This window comes from Serinus canaria, chromosome 25 (genome assembly GCF_022539315.1).
Source record: "Serinus canaria isolate serCan28SL12 chromosome 25, serCan2020, whole genome shotgun sequence".
Taxonomy (NCBI): Eukaryota; Metazoa; Chordata; class Aves; order Passeriformes; family Fringillidae; genus Serinus; species Serinus canaria.
The window spans coordinates 4,972,197-4,993,074 of NC_066338.1; the positions used below are offsets into that span (position 1 = coordinate 4,972,197).

Genomic DNA, 20,878 nt, shown 5'->3' on the forward strand with positions numbered 1-20,878 from the left:
TCCTGCAAATCTAAGATTGAGGAATGCTCAAAAGGGGGGACTTGTTGCAGTGAGTTATTCTAATATTTAAATGAGAATAGCAAAATTATGTATTAGACGTAGTTATGCTAAGGATTGTAACCCAAGTAGGCCCTTGGCACAATATATGTGAACTAAAACCAGTGTTGCAAAATTCAGTAGAGCATGGTTATCTAAAGAATGTGCAGTAGAAAAAGAAATTATCATCTACATGATGTATGTCCCTAAGGAATGTTCTGTTAAAGATACAATGTAACCGTTAGTCAAGGAAAGCTTAGAGAAGTATAAAGAATCCTGTAAGTTTATTGAAAAGCTGGGACTCTGATTTTGGGACGCTAGTCCGCAGAGACCCCCAGGGCCCTTAATAAAGGACCGCATAAAACAACTTTGTTGTTTTGTGTTTTACTCGCTTTGGATACGGGCAGCATTGTGACACTCTGGGGCCACAGAGGCCATTGCTGCATTTCAGGGCCTCATGGAGCCAAAGGACCACTGTGATCCTGCGGGGCACCGTGGATCCATGGAGAGCATTGTGGCATTGCAAGGCCCCATGGAATCATGGAGACCATTGTGACACTCTGGGGCCACAGAGAACCCAAGGGCCATTGTGACCCTGTGGGGCCTCATGGAAGCACGGGGTCATTGTGACACTGCAGAGCGCCATGAAACCAAGGGAACATGGAACAGGTCTGGCTGGCTTGGCCTCCCAGGGGCCACCTGACAGATCCACCTGATCTTGGAATGTTGAGGGCTGCCTCTCATCAGCCCCTGGAGAACTGGGGCCCCAAGCTTTCCTTCCTACAGAAAAGAACCATCTGTCGTTTCAGGTGCCCACAGCTGGAGTTTTTACTCCCCCTGTAAAATTCCCTGTATGCCTTATAAGGGCAGAACCCTATAAGGGTTCTCCCAGACAAAAGCTGCCAGGAGAGACAAGTCTGGCTGGTCTTAGCCCCTGTTGATCACCTCACATCTCAAGGAAGCCCTGAAGAAAGTATTTGAAAAGGTTTGACTACTGGAACCTCCATACATTTCTCATCCTCTGAAATACTCAGATGCTCCTCTGATCATATGTTTTTTTTCTTTTTCACATTGTGAATTATGCATGAAATATTATTTTCAACGAAAAAAATATTATTCTTATCACTTTCCCAGTGCTATCTGACACAGAACATTTTGTCTACATATGGATCCAGGTCACCTGTATAAGCAAACACAAGAATAAATCCAGAAGGGATTATTTGTCCAGATCTGCCACATCTCCTCTGGAGCTGGAGGTGCAGCCCCAGCACTTGGGAGGGCTCAGGGAGTCACAAGCTCAGCTCCCACACTGAGAACTTGCGGACCCTGGGCTGCTCTTCTTGGTCCTGCACGCTCAGCCAGGCTGAGATGGACACTGATGGTGTCTGGGCCAGGCTCTCTGAGCCCAGCCCAGCTCCCTGCAAGCTCTCCCAGCTGCCCTGAGCTCTGGGCAGCACCGAGGGCCTCTCCCCAGCCCAGCCCAGCCGGCTCTGGCCCCACAGCTCTGCTCAGGCCAGGCTGCTCTGGGCACTGCCCCACGGCCTCAGCCCCTGGCAAGGGCACAGCAGCAGCTGCAGCTGCCACAGGACTCAGCCCCAGCCATGGGGGAAGGGGCTTGGCCAAGGCACAAGGAGGCTCCCTGGGTGCCCTGCTCCCCTCTGGCTGAGGTGCTGAGAGCTCTGCAGCCCCTGCTGCCATCCCACCTGCCCAGGGCAGCACAAGAGCCCCGGCCTTGGGGCCCTCCAGAGCTGCTACTGCTCCAGGCTCAGGGAACATCCCCAGAGCTGGGGCAGCCACAAAGCTGTGCCCATTCCTGTTCATTGCTGCTCTGATGGGGATGGATCCTCAGCCACTTGGAGGTTAATTAATTTTATTACTGATGAATTTTATTACTCCAGAGGCCACTTCTTTCTTGAGCTCTTCATTTCAGGAATTCACTGAAAAAGGCTCATAAACATTTGTTCAAAACACCTGAACAAGAAAAGCCCCAAGCTATAATTCAAATTTTCAATTCTTCTGTGGTTAATTCAACAAATTTCAGAAATGTGTTTAAAGGGAATCTGCTATATTGAAAAAAAAAAAAAAAGCGGAGAGATCTGTTGTCCTCTTTTCTTTTCCTCTTTTTTTTTTTGGAATCAGCAATGTCCAATTGACATTGACCCACAGCACCTTCTCATGCTGTCTGAAAAGGTAACAAGATCAAGAAGTTTCATGGCTGATAATTAATCAGACTTTGTCCCCACCTCACCATATCCCTCATCCAACCTCTGGTACAGGAACGGTGAAGCCAGCATGACCAGGGCAGTGATTCTTCCCCTGTGCTCAGCACTGGTTGGACAGAACAATGTAAGGTGACAGGAATGGGCTGCCCAGGGAGGTGGGTGAGACACCGTCCCTGGAGGTGTTTAAGCAAAGCCTGGATGTGGCACTCAGTAACATGGTCTGTGTGACAAGGTGGTCTTGGGTCCCAGGTTGGACTTGATGCTCTCCAAAGTCTTTTCCAGCCTGGCTGATTCTCAAATTATTGTGACACCGCAGGGCCCTGGGGAAGCAAGGGGCCATTGTGACACTGGGGGCCTGGTGGCACTAAGAGGACCATGGTGACACTGTGTATGACATGGCAGCACAGAGCCAAGGGGCCATGGTGACACTGTGGGGCTGAATGGAAGCAAGGAGTCCATGGTGACAGTCTGGGACCTGGTGGAACCACAGAGGCCACTGTGACCCTGCAGGGCCTTGTGGAACCAAGGGGCCATTGTGACACTGCAGGGCCTTGGGGAACCACAGCGCAATTGTGACACTGCAGGGGCCAAGGATCCAAGGGACTTTGTGACACCAAGGGGTGCCAAGGAAATAAAGGAACACTGTGATACTGGGAGGCCTCATAGAACCTTGGTGACAGCAAGTTTTCTGGGAGTGTGGATCTGCTGGGCAGAAGGAGGGCTCTGCACAGGGACCTGAAAATGCTGGATACACAGCCCAAATCCAACAAGGTCAGGTTTAACGAGTCCAATTGCTGGGTCCTGCACTTTGGCCACAACAACCCCTGCAGCACTACAGGCTGGGGACAGAGTGGCTGGAGAGCACCCAGGCAGAAAGGGACCTGCAGGGACTGATGGACAGCAGGCTGGACATGAGCCAGCAGTGTGCCCAGGTGGCCAAGAAGGCCAATGGCTCCTGGCCTGGATCAGGAATGGTGTGGCCAGCAGGAGCAGGGCAGTGATTCTTCCCCAGTGCTGGGCACTGGTTGGGCAGCACCTCGAGTGCTGTGTCCAGTTCTGGGCCCCCAATTTAGGAAAGACATGGAGGGGCTGGAGCGTGTCCAGAGATGGGCAACAAGGCTGGGGAGGGGTCTGGAACACAAGTCCTGTTCAGAGCGGCTGAGGGAGCTGGGGTTGTTTATCCTGGAGAAGAGGAGGCTCAGGGGGGACAAAGCAGTGTCAGGGAACAGGTTGGACTTGATGATTTCCAAGGCCTTATCCAACATTGCTGATTCTGGGATTCTCTGAAACCACCCTTGGAGCATTTCAGCATTTCACCCTGTGCCTCCTCTTCAAAAGCTCCAGCAGCCCAGGATCTCAGCTTCTCCTGCCAGCCCCAAAGCCCATCCTGTCAGTCTTGCAGAGCCTCTGCAGCTCCTCCTCATTGCCCAGAACAGGGAGCCCCAGAGCCAGACACAGCAGCCCAGATGTGCCCCCCTGGCCTGTGGTGCCTCTGGCAAGGGAGCAGCAGGAGGAACTGCAGGAGCCTGCAGACAATTCCTGCAGCACTTGTAGGATGATCCTGCTCCCCAAAAGATGTTCCCAGGGTGCCAAGGCAGGAACTGGAATTGAGAGTCGGGCCAGAGAGGAAAGGGCAAACAGGGATGGGCTGTTTGCAGGAAGGGAACAGTGCTAGGCAAAAACAGGAAATTTGTAGTAGGAAGTGTAAAGAAAGCAAAGATGAAGCAAAAGAAATGCTCAGGGCAGTTTGGGGGTGGCTGCCAGGCAGCCCTGGCTCTGAGCAACAGCGTCTGAAGAGGGACAGGAAACTCCCAGCTGATGGGAACAAACTTTCTGGCTGACTGCAGAGGCCAGGACAAAGCTGAGTGGTTTCCCTGGTGTTCCCCAGCCCTTGCTGGCCCCAGGGGCTGATGGCATTTGTGCTCCCTCAGGTTCATGTCCCCACACCAACAACATGGGGGTGCTCCCCCTGCTCTGTGCAATGCAAACAGGGGCTCCTGAGCCAGTGCTGCCGTGTCTGTGCCTGCAAGGATGGGGCACCTGTGTGAGCTGGGGGAGAGGCCAGGGCTGCAGAGATGTTGTTGGCAGCTCCATGAGGACACTCTGGGACGCTGCCCTGGGCTGTCCAGCACACTGGGGATGGATCAGCCCCTGCTCTGCTGCTCCTTTCCATCTCCCCCAGGGCCCTTGCAGAGCCCCAGCCATGCTGTTTGCCCCCAGCCTGCCCACGGCCACCCTGGGGCTGCTCACAGGGGTTTTCTGTGTTGAGCATTGGCCTGGGTGTATTCTTGAGAGAGCCTTGTCAAGGAGCCTGGAGCCCCTAGGGCCTGGCCTGAGGTGTCAGTGCTGCCCCAGCAGTGCCCATGGCCTGTTCCTGCTGCAGCCCTGGCACTGCCATCCCCAGGACTGCGCTCGGCCCCGAGAGCTCTCAGGCCCAGCAGCAACACCAGGGCCACCAGGGCAGCGGGGCAGGGCCACGGGAGCAGCACTGGCAACACCAAGTGCTGCTGCTTCTGGGCACAGCTGCTGTGCCAGCACTGATCTGCCCCAGCTTTGCCCACAAACATTGCTGCTGCAGCTCCAGAGAAAGCAACAAAAGGGCATCTCTGCAGAAAACTTTGCTGGGAGATCCTTTAGTTTCTTTAAAGCCACCATGAGCACAGCCCCTCATTGACAGTTTGTGGCCACGGGGAAGGTGGAAAGAAAGAAAATGAGAGATGGCACGAACAATGACATTCTTTTGTGGATAATATTTAAAAAGTGTAACAAAGAAAAAGAGCCTCAAAAATGAAACCAATATGTATCAAGCATGACTTTTATTACATATGAATTTCAGAAGTTGGCCAGCAGTTTAATGTCCCTAAAGCCATCCAGTCATCAACCTCCACACCGCAGCCTTGAGCTCCTGGTTCCTCAGGCTGTAGATGAGAGGATTCAGGGCTGGAGGCACCACCAAGTACAGAACTGACAGAGCCAGATCCAGGGATGGGGAGGACATGGAGGGGGGCTTCAGGTAGGCAAACACTGCAGTGCTGAGGAACAGGGAGACCACGGCCAGGTGAGGGAGGCAGGTGGAAAAGGCTTTGTGCCGTCCCTGGGCAGAGGGGATCTTCAGCACAGCCCTGAAGATCTGCACATAGGAAAAAACAATGAACACAAAACAGCAAAGTCCTAAACAGGTAGAGAACACAATAATCCCAACATCCTTGAGGTAGGAATTTGAGCAGGAGAGCTTGAGAATTGGAGGCACATCACAGAAGAACTGGCCAAGGGCATTGCCATGGCACAGGGGCAGGGAAAATGTATTGGCCGTGTGCATGAGAGCATTGAGAAAGGCACTGGCCCAGGCAGCTGCTGCCATGTGGGCACAAGCTCTGCTGCCCAGGAGGGTCCCGTAGTGCAGGGGTTTGCAGATGGACACGTAGCGGTCGTAGCACATGATGGTCAGGAGATATAACTCTGATCCAAGGAAGAAGATAAGCAGAAAGACTTGAGCAGCACATCCTTTGTAGGAGATGGTCCTGGTGTTCCAGAGGGAATTGTGCATGGCTTTGGGGACAGTGGTGCAGATGCAGCCCAGGTCAGTGAGGGCCAGGTTGAGCAGGAAGAAGAACATGGGCGTGTGCAGGTGGTGGCCGCAGGCTACGGCGCTGATGATGAGGCCGTTGCCCAGGAGGGCAGCCAGGGAGATGGCCAGCAAGAGGCAGAAGTGCAGGAGCTGCAGCTGCCGCGTGTCTGCCAGTGCCAGCAGGAGGAAGTGGCTGATGGAGCTGCTGTTGGACATTTGTGCTGTCTTGGCATGGGGTTCTGTAAAAACAGTAATCATGGAATAGTTGGGTTTGGAGAGGACTTTAAATATCCCAGTACAGCCTGGGGGCACTTTCCCCCCACTGCATGCCCAGGGCTCTGCTGCCTGGAGCTGTCCCTGCCAGCAGCTGCTTCCCTGTGCCTAGGGCTGGGCCCTGCCAGTGCTGCCAGAGCCCAGCCCAGCCCTGGGGGCTCAGCTCTGCCCTGCAGACCCCTCCCGCTCTGGCACTGCCCAGGGGCAGCTCTGGCCCTGCAGGCTCTGATGGCAACATCAGAGTTACCCTGAGGAGGCTGGAAAAGTGACACTGATGCTGCCTTTGAGGGGGCCTGTGCCAATTCCTGTCACTGCCCTGTTTATTCAGATCTGACAGAAAACTTTTTTATTTTTCTCAGCCTGAAATGAGATTAATATCTATGTGCAATTTGCCATCAAGTTAACCCCAAGCAGTAGATTAATAAAGCAGGAATTCTCCTTTCATGCAGCCCCTGCCTCTCATTGCTCCCTGTATAATCTACTTGGTAACATTCTTAAGTTAAATGCCATGCTGGGAGCAGTCCTGAACACTGCACTATTCTCATCACACAAGGAGAACAATTCCAAGCCTTACCAGCTGTCTCCTGCCAACCAGATCTTGTTCCCCAGTGCTGGGAGCAGCTGCCAGGGCTGGCTGAGAGCTGTCCCTGGCAGGCAGCACAGTCCCTGCCCCAGCACAGCGCCCTGGGCTGCAGGACCCTGCTCTGCAGGACAGCCCTGGGCACCCCTGGCTGCTCTGCACAAGACACAATCAGAGAATGTACTCACAGGGTCTGCAGGCATTGGGATGTTCCAGCTTTAGGAGATGGCTCCAGGAGCTGCAGCTGCATTGTCCTGCAGCCAGAGGTTCCTGTGCCAAGGGCTGGCAGGGATTGTGCCCCAGGCACTTCTCAGCCCCTTCCCAGCCCTGACTGATTGAAGCTCTCTGTGCCTCTGTGCTGTGCCCGGGGTGGCTCCAGGCAGTGCCCCAGCCCTGCTGGGCTGGGAGAAGAGCTGCTCATCAAGAGAAATGTGCTTTTCAAGCTCTTCTTGTTTACCAGGAGCTGCCTCTGTGCCAGCAGCCCAGCCCAGCTCAGCAGCTGCACAGACAGAGCACAAGGACTTTAATGAGCCTCTGGGGCTTTGTGCTCAGGCCCTGAACATCAGTCCCTGAGAGGGAGCTGAAGAAACCTCTGCAGAACTCCAAGTCAGAATCCAACTCCAAAGTTTATTTCACTTTTAATGGGTCCCACTGAGGAACACCACTGAGAAAGTGTCCCCAGGCCTCAGGCAGAGCAGAGAACTGGAGGCAGTGCTGACAGGTGGGGACAAAGAGAAGCCAAGTCTTGGTGCCCTGGGCCACAGCAGGGTCTGTGCCACCAGGGGCTGGGAGGAGACACCTTGTCCTGAGGCACTGGGGCCTCCTGGCACAGCCCCAGCCAGGCTGGGCACTGTCAGCCCCTTTTCCTGCCCTCAGCATCCCCCCCTAGCCCACATCCCAGTGGCCTGAAGGATCTGCTGGAAGGAATCCTTGGGGAGCCTTGCTCAGGGATGGCCCTGAGGGCCCCTCAATGCTCACAGATTTTTTTCAAAGGATGTTGGGTTTGGCTTTTGCCTTGGAGTCTCTGAGCGGTTTGTGCAATCGTGGCCTCCAATTATCTGCTGTAATTAGTCCCTGGAGAGGCTTTGTCAGTAACAACACTCACTGGGGCTCATTCATGCCTCAAGGTACTTCAGTTATTTTAAGGTACTTAGTATTTCCCTTTTGATACAGACTCTGTCAGAGGTTTGTGCAATCATGGCCTTCAATCATCTGCTTTAATGAGTCCCTTGAGAGCTTTGTACTGACACTTAGTGGGGCTCATTAATACTTTGAGATACTCAAGATTTTAAAGTTCATTTGGATTTTCCCTTCCACACTGGGTCTCTTAGAGATTTTTGTGCCATCTTGGCCTCCAATTCTCTCCTTCAAGGAGTCCATGAGAAGCCCCATGTGTTGGGGATGGACCTCTGTGGCACCCATTCATGCTTTGAGAAACTTTCAGTTTTTCCTCTGACTTTGCCTCCTGGAAGGGTTTGTGTCATCTTGTCTCAGGCCCTGAGGTTCCAGGGCTCAGCTCCAAGTGCACCTCAGGGCTCATTAGGATCAAGCCACGTCCTGACAAACCATGTCTCTCCCTTGATTTTCCCCTGGTCCCATGCAGTTCATCAGGAAGGTTCCTTGAGTGGTTTTGTTTCATCTATTTTAGATTTTTCAGCAAATGCATCAATAGTGTGGTGGCTAATTACCAGTGCACTCACTAGAATATCCTTACTTATTTCTTGCTGTGAGATAGGATTAGGAGAAAGGAAATGTAGGTTCTAAACTTTTAAAGGGTATAAAATAGTTTATTTATAGTAACTAAAAGAAAGAGTAATAAGTATGAGAAAAAAATTTCAGAACTCTTCTCCCTATAACCTTTTCTTTCTTCCTGAAATAGACAAGAGACAAAACCTAAAATTTTCAGTCAGTTTACCACCTCTAGAATAGCCTTTCCTCAAGTCACTTAGGGAGAGCATTTTCTCTTTCATGCTATGAAGACTTCTCCATAAGAAAAGAGTTCTCTGGTTACTCCCAATTTTCACGAATAACAGCCACCTGGAAAAATCTGCAATTGTGAAGTCACTCAAATGTTTTAGTTTTCCCCATAGCTGTGTTATGAACCATGTCAAATTATGGGGTATTAGTTTAAAGATTAACTTTTTAACAGCAAAGGTTCTCTTCATCTATTTCTGAAATCATCTTCATCTCTGAGAACAAAGATCTTCTTCTCTCCATGAGGGCACAGGGTCTCATCACTCTTCTTTTTCTCTGTTCATACTTCTCATGGGATCACAGCTGCTATGAGTAAAAAATGTTACCCTTTTTTTTTTTTAAGCGGAGGAGCTGTAGAAGTTTAAAATTAGGCTGGGAACTGATTGCTGGCCAAGAGTTCTTTTGTTAGTTAAATGTTGTAATCACCTGTTGAGTATCGTTGAGTATGGACGTTTACCCTCTATTGAGGAGAATTCTTCATTTCCAGTACCACCCTTGCCTGCTACCACGAAGATGACACCATCCCGCTCCCCGGATGGTGGGGAGGGAGGAGAATTTGCATCTCAGGAGACATGCAAATTTATCTCAAAACCCAAACTGCATTGGGACAAGACCCTCACCACATCTTGGAAAATACCCCAAAAGAGATGAGCCAAAGCAGAATTGATAGGTCAGGGTGGTGTTTGGACACCAGGGGCGAGGTCTGAAGCCGGCAGAGACACTGAGAACCTCGGTCACTCCTTGACCTGATTAAAAACAAAGTCAGTCGGACCGAGGACCTCCTGAACCAACAAACCAAACGGAACCCGGGGTATATCCCCACTGCCCTTGCGAGGACAGGACTCCCGGCTCTGCCCTTAGGGGACAGAACTGCACATTCATCCTCTTCCCAGTCGCTGCTGGGAGTGGCAGCAGGAACCCGTGGACCTGCCAAAATCCCCTTTCTGAGCTGATCACTTTTAATAAAGGCATTAAAAAGGAGAAAGAACTCCTACCCTGTTTATTTCATTATTCCTCTGTTAAATTGCAAAGTCATAGGTTATAAGTTATATTAAATACTGTTAGGTGCTGGTTTTGGCTAAATTGTTACATTTAAGGTCTCAGGAAAGGTTAAGGTATAAAATGTGTCCTGGTAAGTTTGAGCTCTGTTAAGCTTTTATTCTTGACGTCACTTTCCTTGAGTCACACCCACCCACAGGGACAGTTCATAGATCATTTCTGGTTTGATTGCCTGGATTTGGTTTCGTTTTGCTGTTGCTTTGTTTCCTTGCTGTGCCTGAAGTGTCCAGTCAGGAGCAGAGTGACTCTTGCCAAGGAAATTTGTGCTGCTGTCCCTTACTAATAAATCTGTTTTTTGCTGATCCCTTGCTTGGGATTTTTTTCAGCGCTCTCAAGCCCTTTTTCAGAACAGGGTGAAGGAGCCCTGGCCCAGTCTCTGGCCTTGGAGAATACAGGGATGCTGCTGGGGGGTCCCTGTCTCCATGTCCCACCCCCCCAGTGTCCTGTCCCTCCGTCCCCGTGTCAGGCTCTGGGGTCGATCTCGTGGAACATCCTCTGGGGGAGGCTGCAGCACCGGGGACGGAGGGACCCGGGGGGACAGGGGACCCTACTGTGCACGAGCAGGGTTGGACTGCTCTGGGGGGAACTGTGAGGGGGGCTGGGGCAGAGTGACCTCCCCAGTGACATCAAACAGCCCCTGTGATGTCACACAGCCCCTGTGATGTTACACAGCCTCCCTGTTATGTCACAGAGCCCCTGTGATGTCACAGAGTCAACTCTGAGGTGTCACCCTATTATGTGGTACAGCTGCCCTGTGATGTCAGAGAACCCTCTGTGATGTCACAAAGTCACCATGGGATGTCACTTTTCTGTGATGTCACAACCTGCTCTATGATGATACACTGCCACTTGCTGATGTCACAACCCACTTCTGATGTCACAGAGCCACCCTCTATGATGGCAGATTCTGCCCTATGGCCTTATACCTTACTCTATGATATCACAGCCAGATCTGTGATGCCACAACTCCTTCAGTGATGTCACAAAACCCTCTCTGTGATGTCATACTGCCACTCACAAACTTTGATCTTACAGCCTGCTCTATGATATCATACAGCTATGCCATGGTGTCACAGCCTACTCTGTTATGTCACAGAATCCCCTCTATGATTGTGGAGCTGCTCCATGACCTCACACAACAAGCTCTGTGACATCATAGCCCAATCTGTGACCTCACACAACCCACTCTGTGCTGGCCTTGGCCTCCTGGAGACCACCTCTCATCTGCCTTCAAAACATTTGGGGCCTGTGATTTTCTTCCAATGGAAAAAAACATCTTTAAAGTCAAGGCATCCATGGCCAAAACTGAGAATCAGCCTCTGAAATTCCTTATATCCAAGGATAGCTCCCAGACAAAAACTGTGCCAGGACTGTACAGGTTCCCTTGGCTTCCTGAGGGCCAGCTCTCATCTGCCTTTGAAACTCTGGGGCCCCGTACTTTCTTTCCTATGGAAAAGAACTGTCCTTCTTGTCCAGATGCCCAGAGACAAAAGTGGGGTTTGCCCTCCCACATTCTGTCTGTCCAAGGATTTCTCCCTGACAACAGGTCTGGCTGGCCTTGGCCTCCTTGGAGCTCCACCCTTTCATTCCTATGGAGAACTGTCATTCCTGTCCAGGCATCCATGGCTGAAATGAAATTCCACCTCCAAAACTCCCCAAATATCCAAGGGATGCCTTCAGACAAAAGCTGCAAGAACAGACAGGTCTGGCTTGCCTTGGCCTCTGGTGACTGCTTCTCATCTGCCTTCAAACCCTGGGGTTCTGTGGTTTCTTTCCTGTAGAAAAGAACTGTCCCTCTTGTCCAGGTGCTCTTGGCCTCAGGCACTTAACCGCTGTACAGGGACACAGGAACACTGGGCTCAGTGGGGTGGAGACTGAGGACAGCAGAGGAGAGCCCTGGGAGGGATTGAAGGGTGGTTTCAGAGATGGTGGATCCTTTTGACGTGGTAGAAATCAGCCAGAGACAGATAAAATTAATACCAAGGGCAGCTGGGGAGGCCCAGACTGGGAGCAAAGAGAAAGGAATTTCCCTGCCAGGGCAGGGCTAGGGTGCAGCACGTCCCCAGAAGGAGCCTGGAGCAGCCCAAGGCTTTGTGTGGGCAGGCAGAGGCAGGCAGGAGGCAGAGCTGTCAGCAAAGGAAGGGGCCAGCCAGCTGGGGCAGCCGGGGGATGAGCACAGCCTGCAGGGACAGAGGCCAGGGCAGGGACACCGTAGGACAGCCTGGGCTGCACAGGGCACAGGGATGGGCAGCAGCTGCAGGGCCCTGACAGAGCCAACTTGGGCAGCACTTTGGCCATGGCTGCTGGCCCTGGGCCTGAGGCCACAAGGAGGGGACAAGTGACCCTGGCAGCCCTGGGGCCTCATTGCCTCCTTGTCCCTGCTCGGCAGCCTGGCAGGGGCCGCCCCATGGTCCTGCCCTTGGCATTGCCCATCCCCACATCCCAGTGCCCATCCTGGGAAGAGCCCTGAGCACTGAGGGAGGGACAGGATCTGCCTTGGCAGGGACTGGGGCTCAGGCCTTGGCCCTTTGCATTCCTGAAACACATCCAGGTGTGCTCAGCACCAGAGACACCTTTGCCCTTCTTGTCCCCACCTGTCATCACTGCCTCCAGTGTTCTGCTCTACCTGGAACCTGGGGACACTTTTATGTGAGTTGTGTCCATGAGTGGGACCCAATTAAATTTAAAGAGAGTTTGAATCTGATTTTGAGTTCTTGAGAAGTTCTTTGAGCACTCTCTGAGGGACTGAGTCTGATGCAAAGAGCACCAAAGCCCCAGAGGGTCATTCAAGTCCTTGTGCTGTGTCTGTGCTGCTGAGCTGGGCCGGGCTCCTGGCCCAGAGGCAGCTCCTGGCAAGGGCAGCGCTGCAGAGAGACAGCTCTGGGCAGGAGCAGCTCCTGTGCACAGCCCAGCAGGGCTGGGGCACTGCCAGGGCACCTCAGGGACACCAGCAGGGCACAGACAGAGCTCCCAGGGGCTCAGCACTGGCAGGGGCTGTGGGATGTCCCAGAGGGGGCTGTGTCACAGCAGCACCTCTGTGGCTGTGTCATAGAGGCACAGAGCAGCTGTGATGTCAGCAAGGGGCTGAGTGACAGCACAGAGTGGGCTGTGTGAGATCACAGACTGGGCTATGACCTCACAACTTTTGTTCTGTGATGTCATTGAGAAGCTACACCATCATTGAGGGCACTGTATGACATTACAGAGCAGGCTGTGAGGTCAAAGTATGTGCTGTGGCATTACAGAGTGGAAGTATGACATCACAGAGAGGGTTTGGTGACATCACTGAGGGGGCTGTGATATCACACAGCTGTCTGTGACATCACTGAGTAGGGTGTGAGGCCATAGAGCAAACCCTGCCATCATAGAGGGTGGCTGTGTGACATCAGAGAATGGGTTGTGACATCACTGGGTGGCTGTGCAACATCATAGAGCAGGCTGTGACATCACAGAAGAGACTGTGACATCCCATGGTGGTTTTCTGATATCACAGAATCTTCTGTGACATCTTAGTGCAGCTGCATGACATTGCAGGGTGACATCCCAGAGCTGGCTTTGTGACATCACAAGGGTGCTGTGTGACATCTCCAAGTGGGCTGTGACATCTCAAGGGTTCTCTTTGAGATCACAGGGCCTGTGTGAGGTCACTGGGGAGGTTACTCTGCCCTGTCCCCCCTCACAGTTCCCCCCAGAGCAGTCCAACCCTGCTCGTGCCCAGCAGGGTCCCCTGTCCCCCCGGGTCCCCCCACCCCCGGTGCCGCAGCCTCCCCCAGAGGATGTTCCATGAGATCGACCCCAGAGCCTGACATGGGGACGGGGGGCCGGGGCCATGGGGGTGGGACAGGGGGACAGGGACCCCCTGGCAGGGTCCCCGTGTCCCCCAGGGCCAGAGCCTGGGCCAGGGCTCCTTCATCCTGTTCGAAAAAGGACTTGAGAGCACTGAAAAAATCCCCAGCAAGGGAACAGCTAAAACCAGATTTAATATTAAGGGACAGCACCATAAACTTCCTTGGCAAGAGTGACTCTGCTCCAACTGGACACTTCAGGCATGCCAGAGACACAAAGCAACAACAAAACCAAACAGAATCCAGGCAATCAGACCAGAAATGGACTGAGAACTGTCCTTCTGTGTGTGTGACTCAAGGACAGTGAGGGCAAGGATAAAAAGAATAAAGAGATAGAATATTAAAAGAGCTCAAACATAACAGGACTTAATTTATACCTTAATTTTAAATGTCACAATTTAGCCAAAACCAGCAACTAACAGTATTTAACCAAACATAAAAGCTATGACTTAGCAATTTAACAGAGGAGTAACGCCTAACAGTGTTTAACTGACCTAATAACTTACATAATAAGTAACAACTTAGCAAAAGAACAACTCTCAGAAGCATTTAACTTAGCTCATACCTTTATGACTGAACATTTCTTGCAGGCCTGGCTGACTCAGCTATGCAAGGCACTCAAACCCCTCAGAGAGCAGCATTTCTGCCCCATTTCCCCAGCACAGGCACTCCTGTGTGCACACAGACACACAGAGTCAGTGCAAGGCACCTGGGAGAAATTCCCCTGAGGGCAGGGAATGCTCCCTGTGGATGCTTTGGCATCTCCCCAGCAGGCCAAGGGCTGAGCCTGGAGCAGTGGGGGGATCAGCCCAGGCTCTGTGGTTGTTCAGGATCCCCGAGTGCAGCAAACGGGAGAGTTCCCGGCTGGGAGAGGCCCCACCCAGAGGGAGTCGCTGGCCCAGGAGAGCTCCAAGGGCTCCTTTTGGAGCGCTGTGTGCAGGGCCCCATGAGAGGGGCTGCAGTCCCAGCCATGGTTCATCCTGGCCACACTTGGCACCAGCAGCTTTCTTTGGCACTGGGAGAACAGGGATGTTGTGCCACGGAGGGAACAAAACCAGTTCCCAGGGCTGCTGGCAGAGAAAGCAGGAGCTGTTTGGGCAGCAGCAGTGCCTGGAGCAGACAGTGTTTGTGGTGAGCTGAGAGGAGCTGAGCCCAGGGGCTGCTGGCCAAGGCCCAGGCCCAAAGAGCATTTCTGAGCTGGCAGGGCAGGCTGAGAAGGAGAGGGGGGAATGCAGCAGCACAGGGCCATGGAACCAAGGGAGCAGTGTGACACTGTGGGGCCCTGTGAGACCAAGGGACCAGTGTGACACTGTGGGGCCCTGTGACACCAAGGGACCATTTTGACACTGTGGGGCCCTGTGAGACCAAGGGACCAGTGTGACACTGAGGGGTCCCTTGGAATCATGGAGAGCACTGTGACATTGCTGGGCCTCATGGAACCAAGGGGACTGCACTGACACTGTGTCGCTCCATGGAATGTAGGGATCATTGTGATACTGTGGGACCCCATCAACCAAGGGTTCATTGTGACACTGCAGGGCCTCATGGAACCGTGGAGACCATTATGACACTTTGGGGTGTCCTGGAACCAAGGGGCCATTGTGACACTGCAAGACCCCATTGTCTCACAATGGTGCCAAAGGTCCATTGTGACATTGCAAGGCCTAAGGGAACCTGATGGGAGAAACCATTGTGACACTTCACAGCCCCATGCAACCAAGGGACCTTTGTGACACTGTGGGGCACCATGGCACCAAGGAGACCATTTTGACACTACCAGGGCCCATGGAATAGGCAAAGCATTGTGACACTGTGAGGCCTCATGGCACCAGTGAGACCATTGTGACCCTGGAGGTCCCCACAGAACCAAGAGGGACATTGTGATACTGTGGGGCCTCGTGAAACCAAGAGGCCTTTGTGACACTGCAGGGCTGCATGGAACCAAAGTTCCAGGGTGACATTGCATGGCCTCCTGTCATCAGTGGTCCATTGTGACACTGGACAACCAAAGGAGACCATTGTGGCTCTCAAACCCTCAGGGTCCAAAGGACCATTGTGACATTCCGGGCCTCATGGAAGAGAGGAGTGACGTGACATTTGGGGCTTGTGGAACCATGGAAACCATTATGACACAGCAGGGGCCCATGGAACCAAGGGGACATGGAACAGGTCTGGCTGGTTTGGCCTCCCAGGGGCTGCCTGACAGCTGGCCTTGGCATGTTGAGGGTCTCTTCTCATCTGATATTCAAACGATGGAGCTCTGGGCTTTCCTTCCTAAGGAAAAGATCTCTCCTCCTCCTCCTCCAACATCCATGGACAGAATTGGGGTTTCATAGCCAAATTTTCTTATGTCCAGGGATTGTTCCCATAGGAAAATTGCCAGGACAAGTCTGGCTGGCAATGGTTTCACGAGGGTCAGCTCTCATCTGTCCCTAAAACCCTGGGGAAGGCTCCATGCTTTCCTTTCTATAGAAAAGAACTGTCCTTCTCCGGGTACCCATGGCCGAGATTGAGGTTCCACCTTCAGATTTCCCTAAATCCAAAGACTGCTCCCAGACAAAATCTGCCATTACTGACAGGCTGGCCTTGGACTAGTGAGGCTCTCACCTGCCTTCCAAACCCTGGGGCTCTGTGCTTTCCTTCATGTGGAAAAGGATTGTCCTTCTTGTCTAGGTGCCCATGGCTGGAATTGGGATTTCACCACCAACATTGCCTACTGTGACAGACTGGAGGAGATTCTTGGCTTGAAGCATTTCATGTGTTGGGGAGGAAGGGGCAGATCCAGCCCTGCCCTGCCCTGGAACCCCAGCCCTGCCCTGCCCTGGAACTCAAATCCCCCTCCAGAGCCTCCATCCCAGCCCAGCAGTGTCTGCCAGTCCCTGGCACAGCACAGGCAATGCTCCACAGCCACCTCTGGAGCCCCAGCCCAGCTCCTGAGGGACCAAATGAGCCCAAGTCCCACCTGGGGGAAGGGCCCAGGAAGACCAAGGGCTATTGAAGGCTGACCACAAGGCAAGCACACAGCTTGACCCTGCATCATCTTGGAATTTCCATCTGAGCAGTGCTGGAATCCAGGAGTTGGTAGCTGTGTGTGTGCTCCTCTGCATCTTTTTTGTCTTTCTTTCTGTGTCTTCCTCTTCTGTTTCTGTGCTCTTGCAAATTTTGATTAACATTACATTGAACAGGCTCAGAGTTTGTGAAGCTGAATGGGCCAAGTCAATGCTTTGAGAAGTGTTTTTTGTTGATTGAATGTCTGTCGTAGTTTGACATGAGAAGAATTTTCAAAAGTAATAGAAAACTTTTTGTGTTACTGACATCCTGTTAAACCACTGAGATACTGAACTCGCCTCTGTGAAACACAAATGTTAAAAGATTAAAAAACCCAGGAACCTCCTCTTTCTTTCCCAGTCAACAAAGAAGCAGCAGGCCCTGGCCCCGGCCCCCATCTCAACCAAACCAAACCAAACCAAACCAAACCAAACCAAACCAAACCAAACCAAACCAAACCAAACCAAACCAAACCAAACCAAACCAAACCAAACCAAACCAAACCAAACCAAACCAAGCCAAGCAGCCCTGCCGTGGGCTGAGCCCCTTCCCCCTCCCCAGGTGCCCCCCCATTGGCCCCATTCTGACCAAACCAAACCCCAACAACTCCCAAACAGGAAAACAAAAGAGGCTACAAAACCACAACAAGAATGAAGCCAACCACAGCTATTAAAATCTTACCATCAAGTCCCCCCTTCCCCCAGCACAACTCAAACTAAAAACTCCTACAACCTTCAATCCATACAAAATGACCTTACAAGTAAAATTAAACACAAAAAAGCCCTAAAACCAATCCTAACACATCCCAACCACAACTTCCAGCACAACTTACTGGCAGTTCAGGTGTTAACCCTTTCAATACCTCAATCCTCCATTAAATAAAAGAGAAACAACTTACAAGCATAATAAAAAACAAACATAAAGCCATCAAAGTCAGTAAAGAAGAAATTAAATCCCAAATAAAAAAGAAGAAAAAAATCTTAATCTTAAAATTAAAATCCTCTTATAAACTCTAAATGAAAAAAAAATTTTGTTATAACACATAAAACTATAAAAAATTCAAATTAATATCAAACAAAAATATCCATGCTAAAAGAAACAAATGTTAAAAAACCTCTAATTTCATAAATAGTTTAAACAGTGGGGTAAAAAAAAGCAATCCAGCACTCACATAAAGGATCTTTGTTCCCAGAGTTAAAAATAATTTTATAAGTAAATAATAAAAACTTTTACCTTTAAATAACTCACCTTAAAACAATACCCCCTTAGTCAACATGGCTAATCAACAAGCTGTAAAAAAGCTTGTAGCAATAAAAACAAGTTCACAATAACAAAGCTCCCCAGAAAACTGTTATCCATGACAAAATTAAGAAGAACAAAAAAAATATTTTTTCCTCTTGTAAAAAAATCTCCATAACCTTGACAGGAAAAATATCTCTCTCAAAGTAATCTAAAAAGAGCCTATTCTACATATAGTAAAGTAACCAGCATATTTTAGTTTTGTTTCTTATATTGTCAGTAAAAAGAAAAAACTGTAAATAAAAAAAAAGTGTTCTAAAGAGTTTATTTCAGTTCTTACTACCTTTTCTTCTTTAAGCTACTTTTGATAAAATTTTCCTTATACCCTTTTAAAATGGGTAAGCCTTCTTTACCCTTCTCCTAATCCTATCTCACAACAAAATAAATACATAAATAATTACCCAACACTAAAAACCACCACACTCACTAATACATTAAGAAATCTCAAGATTAGAAAACACTAAAATTACTAAACCAAAACCACTACAATGTCACAATAAACCTTTTCCCAAAGTTTCTCTGATTTTCTAAAGTTCCCAGTAAAGGCTGATTGGTTTTTCTGAGCTCCTCAGAATCTCTTGGTGGTATTTCTCCAGGGAGTCAAACTAAGAGGACACAAACAATTTTAATTCCTTTTAAATGGCTCCTCTAGAGAGAATTGTTTTGGGTGATGGGAGTCAGGGCTTGTCTGTCCTGCTTGGCCCAGCCCAGGCAGGGCTTTCCCAGCCCCATTCCACACTCCATTTCCCAGCTGGAGCCCCTGGTGCCTCTGAGTTGTGCTGCCCCAGCCCCAGGGACGCTCTCCTTGTCTGCCCATTCCCCCACGGGCTCTGGGCAGGGATGGCCTCAGTGGGGGCTTCTGACATCCTCAGCACCTTGGGGGCTGCTGCTGAATTTCACTGCTCCAGAGCCTTGTTCAGCCTTCAGCTCTTCAGTGCAGGAATTCAGTCTCCCAGGGCTCATTAACATTCAGAACTCCTTAACAAGCCAAGCCTTTGGGAATAATTTGACTTCAATTTTCAGATCCTCTGTGGTTAAACAGATTTCAGAAGTGTATTCAAACTGTATATGTTCTAGTTAAAAAGACAGTGAGAAAATTTTTAATGTACTGTTTAGTTTTTTCTTTCCCTGTTAATAAATTGCTATGCACAATCTCCAATTGCCATTAAATCCAAGAACCTCCTCATGCAGTTTGAACAGTGATGAAAATCAAGACCCTTCATGGCTGACAATCAGTCAGACTCTGTCCCTACCCCCACCCCACCATTTCCCCCATCCAAGCCCTGGCACTCAGAGCAGCCTTGTGCAAATCTGAGCTCCCTCCAGCCCAGGCTGCACCTGCAGCTTTCAGCTCCTTGGCTCCAACTCCCACCTGCTCTCCTTGGAGAAGGAGCTGCCTGAGACACAGAGGGATGTTCATTTCTTGTCAGCCAACAAAGCCAAGGGAAGGCACAGCTCCATCAAATGCAAAAGTCATTCCTCTGCTGGATATTACATCCCCTTTGCACAGCAGACAGCCCCAGAGCAATGGAAAACACCTTCTGAGCCCAGCACAGATCCCAAGATCCCCCCTAACCCTCGCTGCCCCGGTTCATCCCACATTTGCTCTTTGCACACACCAGTCACAGGCTGAAGTCAGGAACTCCCTCCATGCCCAGAGGGAGGAAAAGAGAGAAAGGGGATGAAGAGCTCTCCAGTGCAGAGCCAAGGTCCAAGTGCAGCCCCTGCAGTGGGAACCACAACTCATCAGGTTTGTGTCCTTTGGGCTCAGGGACTGGTGACACTCAGAGGCACAGAAAGGTTTCTTGCCAACAAACACAAGTTGAACACTGGAACAGTTCAATAACCATCACAGCTCTTCCCTCAGCTCTCTGGGATGTCCCTGCAGCATCTGACATGTCCACCAAGGGATTTCTGTGCAGGAACAGTTCTAGACTAAGACATTAGAAAAGGTAATTGGGTGATAGATATAAAAACAGTTAAGATGATGATTATTGACATATTTATTTACCTTCAGAAAACTGGGCAACTCCTTGTTGAAAGCAAGAAACCAGTCAGCTGAGAGGTCCTCGAATGACCACAGAGCATCTGGAGGAGGAAATCTGGAAATAATAATGAAGTTCCAGCGGGCCTAGTGAAGAAGAGATGTCCTTAGACATGGCCATTTCAACAGGAGAGCTTGGAACACCTGATGGAAAAGAGAAATTAAATAACAGACTGAATACTGGTGACACAAGAAGATTGGAAGATTTGTATTTCTTCTCCTGCCATCAGTACACTTTGAGGAAATACCTGTTCCTGATTGGAAAACTCTACTATTGCTTAAGAGTACTCAAGTGACCCAGATAATAAAGATTCATTTGTATATTATGAAAGTAACAGGCATTAACGCCTTTGCCCCTTTCCAGGCAGACATCAGCTGTGTGCCCATGAACAGGCAGTGCCACTTGTGCCCTGAGGTGCCCAGCTGGGATTGGATCTCTCCCAGAGCACCTGAGGGAGAGCAGAGCACCTTGCAAGCTGCAGGTCCCTGACAGCCCCACAGGGCTCCTGTCCCATCAACATCTGCTCTGCTCCATTCTGGAACAGAGCCCAGCATGGTGCCAGGATCATCAGAGAGCTGAGGTGTGAGCTGGAATTCAATGCCCTCCCCATCCCACAGCAGCCCTGCATTTCCCTCCTGCAGCCTTGGTCTCCAGCACAGCCATGGAGGCTCTTTGGGCTCTGGACTGTTCCTGCAGCCCCCAAGGGCAGCTGAGCTCTACCTTTGGCACAGTCAGCCCTGGCCAGCACAGGCCATGCTCAGCAATTCCCTGTCTGTGCCTGCTCCCCTCTGGCTGAGGTGCTGAGAGCTCTGCAGCCCCTGCTGCCATCCCACCTGCCCAGGGCAGCACAAGAGCCCCGGCCTTGGGGCCCTCCAGAGCTGCTCCTGCTCCAGGCCCAGGGCCCATCCCAGAGCTGGGGCAGCCACAAA

General features: G+C 50.9%; 2 protein-coding genes across 2 annotated transcripts in view; one reads left to right on the forward strand and one right to left on the reverse strand.

Moving 5' to 3' along the window:
- Positions 1–20,878, forward strand: part of LOC115485198 (uncharacterized) — a 2,106,330-nt gene that overhangs the window by 610,047 nt on the left and 1,475,405 nt on the right.
- Positions 5,119–6,042, reverse strand: LOC127060574 (olfactory receptor 14A16-like). The gene has a single exon (XM_050984239.1). It carries the CDS (start codon positions 6,040–6,042, stop codon positions 5,119–5,121), a length of 924 nt encoding a protein of 307 aa, XP_050840196.1.

Excerpts from the sequence above, each read along its gene's own strand:
- LOC127060574 (XM_050984239.1), bottom strand. The coding sequence starts at position 6,042 with ATGTCCAACAGCAGCTCCATCAGCCACTTCCTCCTGCTGGCACTGGCA.